Source organism: Hoplias malabaricus, chromosome 12 (genome assembly GCF_029633855.1).
Source record: "Hoplias malabaricus isolate fHopMal1 chromosome 12, fHopMal1.hap1, whole genome shotgun sequence".
NCBI classification, from domain to species: Eukaryota; Metazoa; Chordata; class Actinopteri; order Characiformes; family Erythrinidae; genus Hoplias; species Hoplias malabaricus.
Genome location: NC_089811.1, coordinates 32,059,403 through 32,076,983, shown reverse-complemented (window position 1 = coordinate 32,076,983; position 17,581 = coordinate 32,059,403). Strand labels below are relative to the sequence as shown.

Here is a 17,581-nt window from a genome sequence, read left to right as displayed (position 1 = left end):
CTTTATTGGTCAAAATTACTTGACAAACACCACAGTAAGGCAGGAATATTCCTTTATACTGTACAGGAAGTAAAACAGATCAGTAGAATGATCACCCAGATCCCTGGCCTGGTTTTACTGTTTTCTTTTTTTTTTCTTCATCCCCTGAGCCTCTGACTCAGTATACAGTAGCAAAGGGATTGGCCTAACAGTTTACTTAACAAAACAATTCTGCACCAGGGACATGAGGGAAGGGGAAGGGCTGCCTTTAACAATTGCCTGTCTGCTTTTCAGAGTCGTGGTTACTAGGAGAGTCAGGAGGCATGCAGCACAGTGAACACATGTGAGCCTCGTGTGTGGGCTGTTGCACAAGAGCTAGCCAGGCATGTACTCATAGTGATTCCTGAGAAAAATGTTACACTTAAACTTGCCAAAGAAGTTAAAAGAATAAATTATATAAACAGTGTTAGTGTTACACAATTGCATTTAGTTTGTGATAATGAGAGATCTTGTTTGCTTTTGTGACTAGTTACAGTCTAATTAACAACCAAGAAACAACATTCAGTGGATGAAGTTAGAATGAAAACTGCTGTAGAAATTGTTCATTCAGTACTTTATGCTCTGGATATCTCCACAATCCATTTTCACAGTAGGCCTCACACATGTGATAAATCCTTGGTTATAGTCACCCATAAGGGTTATTATCTGTAGAACTCATGCCATTCATAAACTACACAATGTAGGTTGTACCTAGAGCCAAGAGATGATTACATCAGTTGCGTGCGTGAGGAAGAGTGAATGGCTGTGTTAAGTTTTGCTCATCAGATAACCCTGCTTTTAGTCAAGCTGAAATGAGAGTGGTAGTTTGCTGCCGGAAATGCCACAAGACCCCAACTCATTTGGGGGGGACAGCCATCTGATACTTCTGGACATTATTCATAAACATAAATGAGCCTAAATCTCACAACTAATTCAGCTAGAGGAAATAGTTGGAGCTTTTTATATTGATCTCTCAAAATGCAGTGAGTTTCAGTGCCTTATAATTAATGATTTCAGAATATCTGGACATTTCTCCATCTTAGTATTAACTGTAAGGTCAATTTTTAATTAATCGCATTATTAAATATGTATATTCTGTTAACCCTAAAGCGGAGAGGAACACAGAAAAGTGGAGAGAACACACACTGTTAAAATAGTTCACCATCTGCTTCAGCATTAACTGCCAAGTCACAGTCTGAAAAGATATCTCTCTTACAAGAGACGAACGCTAGCATTTTGGACATCAAAGGAAACAAAAAAGTATGCTCTACTTCTACTATACAACTGCAGTGCATTACACGGGTCATGTGAGCATTTCTGATCATAATTATGCATGACTGTGTACTTATGAAACTAAATATTCTGTTTACAAATTCAATATAGAATTTTTATAAATGAAAAATAAATAAATAAAATTATACCTGGCAGTGTTCACTGGAAATTGTAATAGAGTTTACTCAAATGACTCTCCATTCATAACACAAATATAATAGACCACTTCATTTTTATGAAGAGTCAGTAAACACCATCTTTATATATGTAACATGTCAAAATGACTATGTTTGATGATATAACAGTATACAAATTAAGTACAAAGTTGCTTTAGTGGAGTTAAATATAAATAAGCAGTTACATAACACATTCATGGTAATTTTGACAGATTGAAACAGTCAGTTCCCCCCGTGACACTTTGCCAGAAAAGAGGTCTGTTAGGAATAAATGTCAGACATGTGAACACTGGGCTGAAGCTGCACTCGCTCCAACTGCCACATCACGATGGGACTGTGACCTATTTACTTTGTGTTTAGGAGATATTGGTCCACATCCAAAAGAGCTCCTGAGATAGGTACAATAAATAGCCATGCCCCTTTGTCTCAAACTTTACCAGGTAAACTCTTAATAAGGCCACAAATCCAGCAGAACACAGTATGAGTTCTGTTTACCTCAAATCATTTTTATGCTTACTCTGTTGTGAGGAAGAAGCAGACAGCATCATAACTGCACTGCATCCTCATGCAGTAAACTAAAACTAGTAAAATTATTTTTTTTAATTTAAATTTTGCTGGAAAATGCCAACCACATTCCAAATTATAATTGCCTCTACGGGGAAATTCCAGATTTTTAAAACGTATAATCAACGTGTAAAACGTAACCCTGACCATTCAATGGCATTTGACATATGCACCACAGTAAAACAGTCTGAATTTTTCACAGTGGTTATGAGAGTAACCAGACATCTGAAGTGATTAACTTATTATCTGAAGTGTATTGGAAAACAAATAAAATCACAATTATATTTGTCGACTCCGGTGGGGTAAGCAGGATTTCTTAGTTTAACCAAGTGATTTAAGCCAAAAATCAAGCCTGTCCAATAGGAACAGAGCTGGAGGAGATTTCTATTGGACAGTTCTCAACATAAGTGATAACTGAAATATCACTCGTAGGTGGTAATTCTTATTACCAATGAAAGACTTCACATTAAACCCCTGAACACCTGGGTTTTAGTCCCAATGGTTGACAGTGCCAAGTCTAAAAAATCTGCGTAGTTCCCCTTTAAGCTGCCGCTCGAGCCGCAGGTATCCCTTCCTGTGTTGGGGTAAGTCCCGTTTCCTCACTTTATTTTTTCTTTGTTGTGGACAAAGACAGAGAGCGAGCCCTATGTGTGCAGAGGGCGTGTATGTACAGTCTCAACCAACACCGTCCCTCAGAACCTTTCTTTCTCATTCTACTTTTCCACACACCCCGCGGTTTGCTGAGAGAAGGTCTCTCGGAAACTTTGTTTTTTTTCCCACGCCGTTCCCGGGCCTCCCCTCTGTCTGTCTGCCTGTGTGTGTGTGCGCGCGCGCGCTCCCGTGCCCGCGCGCGCCCTCAGGAAGGGGGTTGGGGTTTAGCAGCCGAGGAATGCACTCGTGCGCGTGCACGGCACACGGGAACGAGCGGCGGGGCGACAGGTCTCTATGAGTTTTCCTCAGAGAGAGTGAGATAATAAGAATGGGGGGGTGAAGAACGATAACGGAGGATAAATGAGCAGGTTTTCCCGGTTTAAAGAAACGGTCGGACTTTGTTTGACGATAGCTTTTCGCTGAAGAATTTAAAAGAGTCCGGGTCGTGTCTGCAGGAGACTCCGTCTTTACTTTCCTCCTCTCTCTTTCTCTAAGAGACCTCTCGACTCTTCTTACCGGCTCACCGAGGAACTGCCTGCCTGGGAAGGTTCGTGTTCACAAACTCTTTGTGCATGTTTAAGAACAAGTTTCGGCGGTTTTTGATCTCGAACGAGCTTCTAGTCTTCTCTTAAACCCACTTTGTCCTTAAACAGTACAGTTGCTTCACTGTAGGGGGAACTATTAACGAGAGTTCGTGTCTACATTTGAGAGTTAATGGGACTTTTCGAAGCCTCGGTTTGGTGGAGAGGCTGATAGCATAGCCGCGCGAGGAGCCTGACGTTAAATAATGTGTTCCGGGATCACGGAGAGGAACAAACACACTTTAAACGAGACTACAGTCAGGTTTTGTACATTTTCAAATGTCTGCTGTCTCTGATTTGAAAGAATGCATCGGATTAACTCCACTTCGTGAGTATAGGATAAAGGACATCGGCTGCTCATAGATTGCGGATCTGGAAAACCGGATTTGGAGCCGTTTTGAGGTCCTGTCTGAGACAGACCCTAAGTGAAAATGATCAAAGCTGAGAGCAAAGGCGAGAGGAATTTGAGGAGCGCCTCTCCGCATAGAAATGCCTACACGTCGGATTTCCACGCCATTAAGTGCACATTTGACGGGCCTAAATCCGACAGCTCCTCCAAGTCATATGCTAATGGATCCAGTGACCCCCGGGATGACACGAGGGGGCGACAGTTTGGCAACCGGGTGAACAAGATCAAGAATATATTTCTGCAGATGGACAGTCAGCAGCAGCAGCAGCAGGAGAGTCAGGATGTGAAGAACACTCTAAAAACAGACTCTACTCAAGTTCCCACAATGCCAAAATTTCCCGTCAGCTCCCACAAAAGTAGCCTGAGCAGCCCCACCAGCGCTGAGCCGCAGAGTGCAGACAAGACCCCGAAGGGCGAGGACAGTGAAATAGACAAAGCAGCTCTGGCAGAGAAGTTCTCGGTGACTAGGAAACTCTTTGAGAGAGGCATAAAGGAACAGCCTGCTGTAGAGAGGCAGGCCCCGGGCAGGGCCTCTGGCCGAGTGTCCCAGGGGAGCATGTGTGAAGAGAGGAAAGCAGGCAGGAGATCCATGGGGCCTTCTGAAAATAGCAACAGCATTATTAAAACAGAACGGAGCCCTAACTCACCGGAGAAGAAGGAGGAGGCTGAGGACTCAAAGCTGACTTGTAGCTTACTAAATGCTGGTCCCATATCCAGAAGGCTGGAGAACTTCATGGCAGATAGTGATAATGAAGAGAAAGCATCATCTAAAACACCAGAGAAGACGTGCAGCCCTACAGAAAGGTCAATGCCCACATCCCCTATACCTGACAGCGCTGACAAACCAGCTACCAATGTAAATGACCACTTACAAAAGCCAACATCTCCTAATATTTCAAAACCAGTTCACCCACCTCAGAAATTAACCTCAACAACCAGTGACTTTACATTGAAACTCAGTTCACCGGTCACCCCATCATCTTACAAGCCCACCACAAATGAACCTCTGTCACCCACCTCCTCTAGCCCATTTAAACATTCATTGTCATCAAGTGATGGTTTCACTAAATCAAGTTCAAGTAGTGAGGAAACCAAACCATCAAGTCCTCCTAATGAAAAGACTTCACCTTTTGTCAGCAGTTTTTACAACAGGGTCAAGAGCCCAGAAAAGGGTGACTCTGGTCTGGTGCAGTCCCCTTCCAGGGATAAGTTACCTCCCCAGGACCAGGCCTCACAGAACTTAGATCCTGCTGGTGCAGGAGTGGTCCGAGCAGAGCTAGTGGTGGTCCAGAATGAGTCATCTGAAAGTGAGGTTGAGGAAGATAATGTATTTGAGGAGGTGAAGCTGAAAAAAGAGCACAATACCAAATCACCCAATGAGGGTCTGACGGATTCACCCTCAGTTCTGTTACCTCAAGAAGACATACCTAGGGTTTCTGTTGAGCAGAAAGTGGAGAATGGGTTCCAGTCACCAGAAAATTCAGAAGATCAGAGACAGGAGCCAAGAGATGAGAACATTATCAGATATTGTGATGAGGAGGAGGATCAAGAGGAAGAAGAGGATGAAGAGAGTGGACAGGAAGATGAATCTGGAAAAACATCTCCAGTCTTTTACAGTTTTGAGAATGCAGCCTTTGTAGATGATAAGGACACAGAACCTGTTCAGAACAAGGATGAGTATGAGGAAGATGAAGATGAGGGTCAGTCCTGTGAGGAATATGAGGAAATCACTGGTCTGTCGGAGGATGAAGAAGGTTCCCCCAGGAGAAAGATTCGTTTCTCTTCTGCACCTATACAGGTAAGCATGATGGATGAAGCTTTCATCAGTCGCTACAGGGATGTGGCATACTAGTCTGATTAGTCTCTCACATTGCTTATAGCTGTTTTTTCTTCATTTTTTTACAACCCTGCTTTTATGGCTTTGAAGCATGAAGAAACACTGCTGTCTGGACATTCAATTTAAGATTCTGTTTCTTTGTCTTTCTCACACTTTCAAATTTGTCTGTCTGGAAGCCTCAGGGTCACATTGTTGTCGCATTCATCAGTAAACCTAGTGATTAGAGGACATGTTTTGGGATGGAGTGCTATGAAGGATATTTTTAGAATGCACAAACATATGGAAATACTATATTTGAGTTTATTTATAAAATTCTCTATTTCTGCTTTACCAACATTAGCCATGAGCGATTTGAACACAGAATACACAGTATGTGCCAACATAATCAGTGTGAAGCATATGGTCCTGATTCACTTCACTGCACTTCTAATTCATACATGGCTTGGCTGTTTAATTCTCCTTAACATTGCTAGATACTCCTCCTGCCTTGTTGCTCCTTTACGAGTGAAAAAGTCTGTTCTCACATATGCCATTACTGTGGTAATTCTTTCACACTTTGGCTGTTAATAATCTACTCACATTTTCTGTTTGTTTTCAACTGATAGAGTAATAGGGGAAGGCAAGAGCAACAGCAGGCACGTATGTACCTGTACCTGTGGATGACATTCCACAGTACAAACAGGTGTGGTAAGGGTGTGTGTGTGTTTGTCTCAGTGTGTGTGTGTGTGTATGGGTATTTGAAGGATGTGTCTCTCTATCTTTCTATCTCATCTTTACTGGAACAAACTATGAAAAATAACCCTCTGTGTGCACACTGTTGTTATTAAGCAGACTGGTGGTTTATAGCACAAATATTCATAGTTCAGACTTCCAATCTGAGAAAGTTTCCTTTCTTAAGAAGCTACTGTCAGCATAACTTTTTGACATTTACATTTTACAAAATGACAGTGTATTAGTACAAAGGTAGCTTTACATGAAAAGACCAACATATATATATATTCTGATATAAACAAAAAACAGCACCATAACCCACTGTGAAATCTATTTTTAGCATAGAAGTAAAAAAACTCAATTATCTGTTAAACTGCTTGTTTGTGTTTATGGACTGTGAGCTTGGCACAAGAGGTTGATGCCCTAGTCTTCTCCCGACAGGGAGCCTGAGAGGGATCAGAGGCCATTATGAGGTCAGCTCAAACTGGCTACGTTTCTGTAATTGCTTCAGAAACTGTGATGAATCCTTGAGAAACCACAGGGTGAGGTTTGAGGAGAGCTCAAGAGCTCTGCCTGACTCCTCATAATGAACATCTTACTCACAGTGAAAAAATACATCTGTTAAAGACTGTCTCTCGCTCTTGCTCACTCTCTTGCTCTCTCTCCCTCCCTTACTACCACCCCTCCCCCTGCCCGCCTCATTGTGAAATAGGGAGATTGGACAGACCCATTGTAAACATAAGATCTTGTCCCAGCATGACATATTTGGTCTTTTTTGTGTTTGACGGCATGACGGAACCTCAGTGACTGAGACTGATAAATAGGTGTTTGTGCAGAGCACAAGAATCAGAATATAAATATTACATGAAAATTTAGGATGAGCTATTGAGAAGATTTAATATTTAAATATTATATATGAATATATGAGTTAATGTTTACTTTGACAGACTTTGGTCAATACTTTTGGAGAGCCAATGCAGAAGTTTATGTTTGAGATTATGCAAAGGCATTTATATTCAGAAATTATTATAAATAATTGGGTTAAATGAGGGTGGCACGGTGGCGCAGCAGGTTGTGTCGCAGTCACACAGCTCCGGTTTCCTCCCACAGTCCAAAAACACACGTTGGTAGGTGGATTGGTGACTCCAAAGTGTCCGTAGGTGTGAATGTGTGTGTGTGTGTGTGTGTGTCTGTGTTGCCCTGTGAAGGACTGGCGCCCCCTCCAGCGTGTATTCTCGCCTTGCGCCCAATGATTCCAGGTAGGCTCTGGACACACCACGACCCTGAATTGGATAAGGGTTACAGATAATGAATGAATGAATGGGTTAAATGACAAGATGGTTTTAAAGCAAATATCTGACTGTTTTGCTAGCATTGTGTATTCCTAAATATATATATTTTTTCATTTTGAAAAAAATAATCATGAATTTCATGATGTTACTGTGTAGTGTAATTACTCTTGTATAATTGGATTAAATGCAATACAGTGTTGGACATGAAACTCATGTCATTTTAATAATATTTATAACATTTTGCACTTCTAGTTTTATTTTCCTGTTATCTTAATGGCCTAACATACAATAATCAAAGACTACATTTTAAGATTATATATTTTGTATGGTGTAAATGTTTAGGAGTGTTGTTTTGAAAGGCTGCTTACACTGATTTGTAACGTTTTGGTCCAAGGCTTAGAGAGAGGTGTTATTTTTTTCTTGCAGTACACAGAATTACCTGAGAGGATCATTATGACTTTGACTAAGCTTAAGAAAATTGCATAATTCACACCTATACTTAGTCTGCTCTTGTCTGATTCAATTGTGAACAAAAGTGTGTACTTGGAGTGTATTCCCAAGTTTAGATTGTTTTCACACTTTTAAATCAAAGCGCACCTAAATGCGTCACAACAAACCATGTGAGAACGTTCTCTTCGCTTAATGGTCAGACCTGTGTGGGGTGGGATCAAGAAAGGTCATACAGGAAGAAGCTCCTGTGTTGTGGAGTCATGCATAATGCAGAACATACCTGGCTACGGGAGCCGTTTAGCTCAAATTTGAGGAGATCACCTGATATTTGGGTTAGATCCAGGATTAATCACATTCTCACCACAAACTAACTGTTCCAAAGTTGTTTGGGACCAGACCAAGGCCAACTCCTCTTAAGGGTCTCTGTGGGGTTGTTTTGGTTCACATCCCGGTGTGATTACTGCATGCACACCTGCAAAAAAGGTGTAAATGAACCAGACTCCTATTTAACCAGGGTACAAAGTGCAGGTGTGAAAATGCCCTTTATTTATAAATAGTTTTATAAAAAGTTTCTAAATTAGTTATTGGCAGGTTATTAGATTCAGAGGGGCAGGATGTTAGTAAAGTGTCATTTGGACTTATTTTAAGTCTTTAAATTGTTATTATTTAGCTCTGTTTGGAGCAGACATTTGGCATAGTGTTTTTATCAATTGTGGCAGTTTTTTTGACAAAGCATTTTCAGACTCTTGATGTTCAATGTTCAGCTCTGGCTGTATTGGAGAAAATTCATTGTATTGTGGGATCAGGCAGCTGCGTTCTTTTACTGGCTCTGAGCAACTGGAGTGTGTGTGTGGTGGGGGGTGGTAGTTTGGGTGGACAGCATGATCCTCACAGAAGGAGATAAGTTCAGAAACACAGTATTTCCCACACTCATTGGATGAAAAAATAGAAATGTGGGTCTTAGAACTTATTATACTGTGGGAATTGTGTACATAAGACTTTTTTCATTAAAGGTGATGTTCATACTTTTAATGAAAAAACACTTTTTAAATACAATTTAAATGATGTTTCCACACAATTTGCTAGATCTCCAGTCTCTTTGCCCACAGGAAACCAGTCTAATATGTTTATGAAATCCTTGTGTTAGTAAACAAGTAAAAATACTAAATGGCTTGGTCAGATTTAGGCTTTCTCTCTTTCTGCTCACAGCAGAGAAAGGATATTGCTCTATTCCTACTCCATAGTTGGAAATATTGACTTTATTATTTAGGTTGGAAGTAACTCCAGATTTTGGGGGCTGCTAACTCAGATTCTATAGGGAATCCTGTTGTGTTTTAAATTTAGCCCGGGGTGTAGGCTGTGTAATGTTGGTTCTGCCTCTGTAGAAAAAAGTCTGTGTGGTCATAATCGGCAAACCTGTGGACCAGGCTATTGTTTGTGTGTGAGCATACCAGACTCCTTCATTATAATGGAACTCAAAATGGCAGATCTGCACCTGCTGCTATTCTTAACTCCACCCACACCATCAACTCCAGGAAGTTTGCTTGCCTTTCCCTAAAGCCACATAAAAGCCTGCTTTCGCATATATGCATCCAGATACAACAAAAGCTGTTGCCATAGTGGACGTTAACATGCAGTTTCAGGTTATTTAAAAATATAAAATGGCATTGTATGTTTGCTTGGGACAGAGAGACGCCACAGCAGCTTAGATCTGTTGACTGGTAGAGAGTTGGACTCATCAGATATTCGCCCCATTTTCATAAGATTAATATTATGCTTAACAAACAAAAGTAAAATTTGGAGTGCAAGATGAATCGTGATCATTTAGGCACAGTTGACCCTCTCTAATTCTGATATTTCTATTTTTTTTCTTCACTCCATCTATTTTATATTATTTATATTTTATATAAATTATATTTCTTAGATTTTTCTTCCTCACACTATCTCATTTGGCCTTCACCATATACGGTTAGAGTCAAACACCTGGGCCTGTGTCAGGATGTGCTAGCTTGAATAATAATTTTTCTTTTCTTTTCTTTTTTCCTTCTTATGTGGTTTTACACTAAGAAAATTGAACTTACAGAAAATTACATATGATTTATGCATTATGAATATTTTACAAATGAAATGCTTTCATTTTTTAATACGGAAAAGATTGATATCTAAAACTGTAATGTCAGGAAGAAGTGTGAAGCAAACTCGGCAGTTATTAGCAGGATGAGGGTGGAAGACACAGCAAGTTAACCAGACCAGAAAAGTTGTGAAGCGCTATTTATCCATCTTTATAGTAAATGATGCTACTCCCAGTAGAATTTGTTGACTGTAAATCAGCCTCATTAAACAAGAAATAAAAAAATGTTATGGATGCCTTGAACAATATTTTACTGACTTGGAATATTTGTTGATGTATCCACAGAGGTCCTTACCAAATGCATTTTTTTTGTTTGTTTTTACTTAAAGTAAGTAAGTAAGTAAACAGTAAGTAAAGACTTACTGTTGTACAGTTGTATTCTTTCCTGAGAATGGAGAACCCCAGTTGTGCTGTTTTCGATATCAGGATAATTGTCAATGTATCCTTAAAACCAGCCTCAGAACATATTGATCTGTATGCAGAAATAGATATGCTCCACCAATAATCATTTGGCAGAATTGCACCTAACATCTATCAAAAAGCCTTACATTTTCTCACTTGCACTCAAGTGAATTGGAAATGATCATATTCCACACACCTCTTATCTATAACAGTCTAAAATATTTTTTTAAAAACATACCTAAGTGTGGTGATCTTATTGATATTCCCTGCAGTATTAGCATGTGGGTTTTTTTGTTTTTTGTTTTTTTATGAACTTGCCGCATACATAAGATGAAAAATCAATTTGCTGTGCAGTCCCTGAATGAACCAGTTTATGCACAACAGAGAAGGTTCTCAGCTTGGGGGGAGCCATGTTCAGAAAGGATTTACTACAAAGTAACTGGTACATTCAGGCCACTAGATGCCAGCATCATGGTTGTTACTTGATGTGAAAAAGAGTTATTCTAGAAAATATGAGAGATGAATTGATGATGTACTGAAATAAAACCAGCTTTAATTTATTCATATATTAACAATAACCATCTTTATGCTAGAAAGTCAAGGTCTTCAGAGAGAGAGAGAGAGAGAGAGAATGAGGTTTATGCCTTTATTGGTCCAACAGGGTGAACAGTTCAATAATTATCCACGTTGGTTAACATCGATTGTGAATAACAGTCATATCTAAACATCGGTTGCTAATATATTTTCTTATGCACATTTATCTTTTATTAGAAGGATTTTTGGCAGTATTTTAAAAAGTAGCACTACATTCCAGCTCACCAAACACAGAAAACCTGAATACTGTTGTATGCAAAAATTTGGGTATGTCTGAGCAAATGAAAAGTTTTGTTGATTTTCAGAATAAACCATTCATTCTGCATCGAAAATATAACACATTCTACTATATGATATTGTTTTTTTTTTTTTTCTGAGAAAAAATATGTTAAAAGTTTGAGCATTTTTTTTAGCTGATCTTAAATTACGTTCACACTGGCAGCAATGCCACCAAGTGGCTGGAGTTCGTTCATTTTCAGTGAGAGCTGACTATTTCTGGCAGTAGGAAGGCTGGTGAAGCAAAGTGGGTGGAGTCAGTGATGCAATGATGTTGAGCTTTATGCAAATTAGGAGCGAAGCAGTGTGCCATTAACCAGTAGGAACTCAGCTTTCTGCAAGGTGGTATCGCCACCACTGTGTTAGGTGTGAGTAAAACCATGGCAACAAAAGTTCAGCTCGGGTTCACAAACACTTCCAGATGATGAAAGACCAGCCATTTGAACAACATAAGGCGAAAATGTCACTGCCGGTTTGAATGCACAAATAGCAGTTGGGCTCATCTAGCAGTTGACAGAAGATCTGAAGCTAAGGATAGATGACTCTTATAAAACAAAGAGAAAATTGTAAGCTGTAAAGTTATCACAAATTTCAACAGCAGACATATGCAGTTTTTTATTGAATTAACTAATTAATTTTATTTGCATATATGCATTGGGAAATTTATATACGTTTATATATATATATATATATATATATATATATATATATATATATATATATATATATATATATATATATATATATATATATATGTTTTCCAGTTTAACCCCTAAACGTGAACATTAGAAACGGTGAAAACACACACAACACACAAGCACCCAGGGTAGTGCTTATAGTAGGGCGTTAGATGCATTGCGCAAGGTCAACTCCTCCTGTGGATGTTGAGGGAGGAGACATTACCAATTTTTCCTGCTGTTCATGAGGCTTGATCCAGGGACCTTCCTGTCCCAAAACTGCTTCACTAGCCATTAGACCAAGGCTGCCCCATTGGCCTGTTGTTTTAGATTTGGCTACGATTTTCATTTCTATATATATTTTGGTCCAGTAGCATTGATATTATAAATAATTTAAAGAGATTTTAATTATCATATACAGAATAATATGCTAATTATCCTATGCCAATCCATGAGATCTTCACATAATGCCCACTCCACTCTCTCCTACCTGCAGCCACAAAATTTCTGTTATTACTCATTGTGTAAATCCTACACGTATCCACTAAGGTTGCTGTGGCGGTTTATGACCTAATCAGAAACCAGCTACACTTAACAACTAAGGTGATTCATGGAGCCCAAACCACCCAGTGTATTACTAGATCTTTACATGCGTCATCAGTTAGGCACATCCCTTCGTCTGTGTTACGCTCAATAGAAGTCTGGCGTCCCAGACTCATCCTCACTTCAAGCTCAGCCCTAACCTTTTACAGCCCTAACCTACCCTTAACTGTCAACAACTATAAATCCACACTGGCCTCCCTGAAGACTAAGGCTGTACCTAGCCCCGCTGGCACCGTTAAAGCGTTCTCATTGCCACTAGTTCCATGTGAACTTTGTGCTGCATCACCAACAACCACGTTAACGCCTCTAAATTGTATTGTCCCCCAACGAGTGCTCTCCATATCCATAACCACTGACTAGACCTTTCAGCTGTTTCTTATAACTTATTCTTTTTTGCCCTTAGTTTCCAGCCCCTGATGTCGAGCTGCACAAGCAGGGATGTGGCAGACTTGGCTACAAATCCACTGACACCTACCTCCTCCTGCCTTACATTTAACTACTAATTTATAGGAACTGTATATATAATATACTGAATATATCAAGTACTATGGGTATTTCCTGTGGTGTCCAGGTAGCTTGTATTCTCCTTTTAGTTATGCTGTTGCCTTAATAAGTAGCAGGTGATAATGAGAAAAAAATACCTCTGCGAGCTGTATTTGTATCTGCAGTCTGTTTACATTTTCACTGAGTGATGTCACTCGCTATACCCTGCACAGAGAAGGAGATCTTAATACGTGCCAGAGAACGTTGTGAGAGTTCCGCTCTAAGGTAACTTGAGCTGGAGGTAACTGTTCTCTCATTCTGTCCCTCTTGCTTGTTCCCTCCCTCTCCAGCTCTCTCTTTTTGCTCACTCACTCTCTCACAGAGAGGCACATTTCTTTCTGTGAAGTCTGAGTCTCAACGATTAAGTTACTGAAAAGAAAAAGAACATTGTTCCAATTTACCGAAGTAGTCAATGGCAACAGGAAAGTTGGAGGGGAAAAAAGAAAGGGAAGAAAGAAAGTGGGAGTGGAGAGGAGAAGAGACAAGCCAAGCATAACCACTGTGGTACTTAGAGTTCAGCCAAGGCCTGGGAACCATCAAATACTCATATGCTTCGCTGTTATATTTTCTACAGTTAATTAACAAGATTCCCATAATCTGAACCTATTTTCCTCTTCACTCAGTGACTTATGTGTGTGTGTTAGTTACTGCTTTTTCTTTATTTTAATTGCAGACAGTAAGTTAAAGTAATATATGCTGCCTTATGACTGACTTGTGTCTTTGTTTGTCAAAACCAATGTTGCTTAAAAACAAATGAAAAAGAATCACTCATTTGGTGTGTGTGTGGGAGGCATTGACGTTTACAGTAAGGAGGAGAATTTTGTCCAAGGTCAGGAAGCTGAACTTCTTTTCCAGTCTGAGGGAGGAGATGGTCTGACTGTAGCAAAACTAAATAAGTCTCATACACAACTGGCTTCCTCCTCTGATACCACAGAAAGGCAAAGGCCCACTGCCTTTCTGTGCAAGTCAGAGGATTATTTCTGTTCTTTAAATGAATTATGGATGTTGGAGGTTAGTTTTGTAAACGGGTGCAGATCTAGGAACATGTTATAATTATTATACACAGATTAAGCCCTATCTTTAGCATGCAAATCATTCAGCATGGCCTGATTTTAGACAATAAACTAGCCTCGGATCATCAGCCAAGCGAGTCTTGTTTGGAGACAGACAAATGTCTGTATGAGTTTCCTAATGCAGGACTGGTTTTATCTGCATGTGGCTTTGTTTCTACATGGCAGTAGCATTAGTTTTTAGGAAGAGTGCTATAGAATACTGCTCCAGAACCTTTTTCCCTAATCTCTATAATAATAATGAGTATTTAGTAGAGGCATTCAAGTTTCAGATAATTGGTAAAGCAGCAAAAAAAAATTGCCTGAGTGTGTTTGTGTGTGTGTGTTCAAGCTCAAGCCTTGACATGCTTGAGGAACTCTCCCTCTGACTGTTTGGAAATGTTTACTAAATTACATCATTCCCCCAAAAGCTTCTAAGTGTATCTTCTAATCTTAGCCTTTTCAATTAAAAAGAAAAAAACTACTATTTTTCAAAATAAGTGTGAAACACAAAAACAAAGCACTGCAGTAACACTGATGTGGTGGTGATTTGTTTTGTTAGTACAAGTGGATCAGACACAGCAGGGCTGCTAGAGTTTTTAAAGCCTTCTGTGTAATTGCTGGACTAAGAATAGTGCACCCACCAAAAACATCTAGCCAACAGCGTCTTGTGTTTTTTAATGAAGGACTATAGTATGATCAACACAAACTCTGCAGCAACAGATGAGCCAGTGTCTCAGACGTAGCGGACCAACGAGGCAGGTATGACTAACAGAATGGACATAGTGTTTATAAACTCAAGCAGCACAGCTGTCTCTGATCCACTCATAAGAGCAGAGTACGCAAAGAAACATGAACTACAGCGTGTAATTGTAGAACTACAAATGACTCCTGTATGGTCAGTGGAGCTGATAAAATGGACAGTGAGTGTAGGTACAAGGTAGATGTTCACAATTCAGTTTATGTTTCTGTATTTTTATTTTTGGTGTATATTCCAATTTTTAATGCATGCAACCTTTTGCATTTTTTAAACAACACCTAACAATGTTTTTTGGGCCTAAGGACATTGGTCATTCTATTTTTAAAGTTTTGAAGAGTGTTGAGCCATATTGGCACATCTTCATGAGACCTGTAAATCCCATAACTTTCTTGGGTGGAGTTCCCTCTGAGGGGTTAAAGGCCATGCTGGTATTGGTCTTACAAATACCTGAGATCCTTGCACAACCATTGTCCCAAAACTTTGCTTTTCAAATATTCTTATTTTTAATTAAGGTTTTTATTTTTTCTAAACAGCTGGTTTAGCTCTTGCAGCTCAGATTCTATTAAAAGGGAGAGAAAGACAGACAGAACGGCTCTGAGATTAGGCAGTGGAGTAGTGCTGGCAGGGATATTGTGCCGTTGTGTTTTGGCCAAAAAAATAAGTCACACTAGATCTAGGGTCATATAACTTTAATTTTCATTGCTGGAAAACAGTGTGATCAGTTTATACAGAAATATTCTCCTTGATGTTCTGGAGTCTTTTGAATAGTGATTCACAATGACATCAGAATTGTATTGGTATCGGCAGATATTTGTTTTTTTAAAGATTTTCAGAATTGGACTAATTATTTGATTCTGCTGACATTTCAAGCCAATAATTGCAGACACATTTATTTTATACCAGACAAAGATTGAATGATGAATGTGGCTCACATTCTTCCCCCTCTGACAGTGTGGAGAAGCACAAAGGCAGTGCTGAAGCTCTTATTACTGTATTGTAGAAAAGATAAATTGTAAGAGGTCTACTGCTATATATTTGTGTTTAGTCTTTTGCTGTATGTTAACATTATGTATTATTAATATTTGTATTAGTTTGAGGAGATCTGTAATTTAAATTAACTTGCAAAGCTGTGACCAGTCTCTGTAAGCAACAGTTAGCTGAATAAATGTGACTAACTTTCATTTTAATGTTTGTGTACAGTTGGTTGTAAAGATGTTATGCGATAAGTGTCACATTTGTCAGTCATGTTAATACAGGGTATCTTATCTTTCTGTATTTTATAAAAGTGTATATCTGCATCAGCATTGGCAGATATGTACATGTATAATATTGGCATTGACCCAGAATTCTCATATCTGTGCATCCCTACTTTTGAACATGACGTTTCTGGACATAATGCAGATATAGCAGTGTTCCAAAATTTCAAAGAATGTGATCATCCTTACACTTTCCCTCTGAGATGTTTGTATCTGCCCTAAAAGCAGCTTAAAGCAGTGTAATGACTACTAATAATGTGAATATTCCAGACATTCAAAATTTAATTTAACTCTTTTGGAGTCTCATTTCAGAGTCATCGTATAACTGTGTGCACCCCTTCAAGCTTCGTCAATTTTGCTTTCAGTAAATACTGAAGAAATACTCTCTCTTGAGCCCTGTGTTTGTTCTAGACAGTGGCTCCTTTGACTGAGCTAAATGTATAAGCCTTTACACAGGCACCCTCACATACTTTATAAATATTATGAGATAAATGATTATAGGTTTGGCTCATTTTAAAATTCATTGAGAGTGTAGGTAATTTGTGGTAGTTATCCTTTATTAAATGATGACCTGAACTGAAACACTGAAACACTGTAAAATGAATATTTGTGTGTACCCAACTTTCTTATAAATAGACAGTAGGTCTCATTAGTGTGTCTTGTCCAGGTGTTTAGCACTTACTCAAATGAGGACTATGATCGGCGCAATGATGAGGTGGACCCTGTGGCAGCATCTGCAGAGTATGAGCTGGAAAAGCGTGTGGAAAAGATGGATGTCTTTCCAGTGGAGATGGAGAAGGGTAAGTCACTTCCAGAGTTTTCACATGTATAAAAATCATTCTAGGGATATATCATGGAGCCTTCACTTTGAGATAGAGCAGTTTTTTTAATCTCTGGCTCCAGAAACAGCATAATATTCTGTTAGGGCTAATGGCAGGAATGAGGTGCCCTTATACATTTGTTGCAGGTGACAATGGTTTGGGCATCAGCATCATAGGTATGGGAGTAGGGGCTGACCAGGGGCTGGAAAAACTTGGTATATTTGTGAAGACCATCACGGAGGGGGGAGCTGCAGAAAGAGATGGCAGGTAAGATGAACAGGACACCAAATAAAACAGTTTGCTATGGTTTTGGTCTGTAATGTTCATACTGTTCATTAACTGGTTCTAGATCATTCATTCATCATTCATTCATTCATTATCTGTAACCGCTTATCCAATTCAGGGTCGCGGGGGGTCCAGAGCCTACCTGGAATCATTGGGCGCAAGGCGGGAAAACACCCTGGAGGGGGCGCCAGTCCTTCACAGGGCAACACAGACAGACACACAC

At 39.5% G+C, this 17,581-nt stretch overlaps 1 protein-coding gene across 3 annotated transcripts in view; it reads left to right on the top strand.

Annotated features, from left to right (window-relative positions):
• The first annotated feature begins 2,978 nt into the window (after window positions 1-2,978).
• Window positions 2,979-17,581, top strand: part of ppp1r9ala (protein phosphatase 1 regulatory subunit 9A-like A) — a 31,765-nt gene continuing 17,162 nt past the window's right edge. For all 3 annotated transcript variants that reach the window (XM_066641344.1, XM_066641343.1, XM_066641345.1), the window contains exons 1-3: window positions 2,979-5,469; window positions 16,920-17,052; window positions 17,220-17,340. In XM_066641344.1, coding sequence (XP_066497441.1) covers window positions 3,694-5,469; window positions 16,920-17,052; window positions 17,220-17,340 — 2,030 coding nt within the window. In that variant the 5' untranslated portion in view covers window positions 2,979-3,693. The remainder of the gene's footprint in view (window positions 5,470-16,919; window positions 17,053-17,219; window positions 17,341-17,581) is intronic.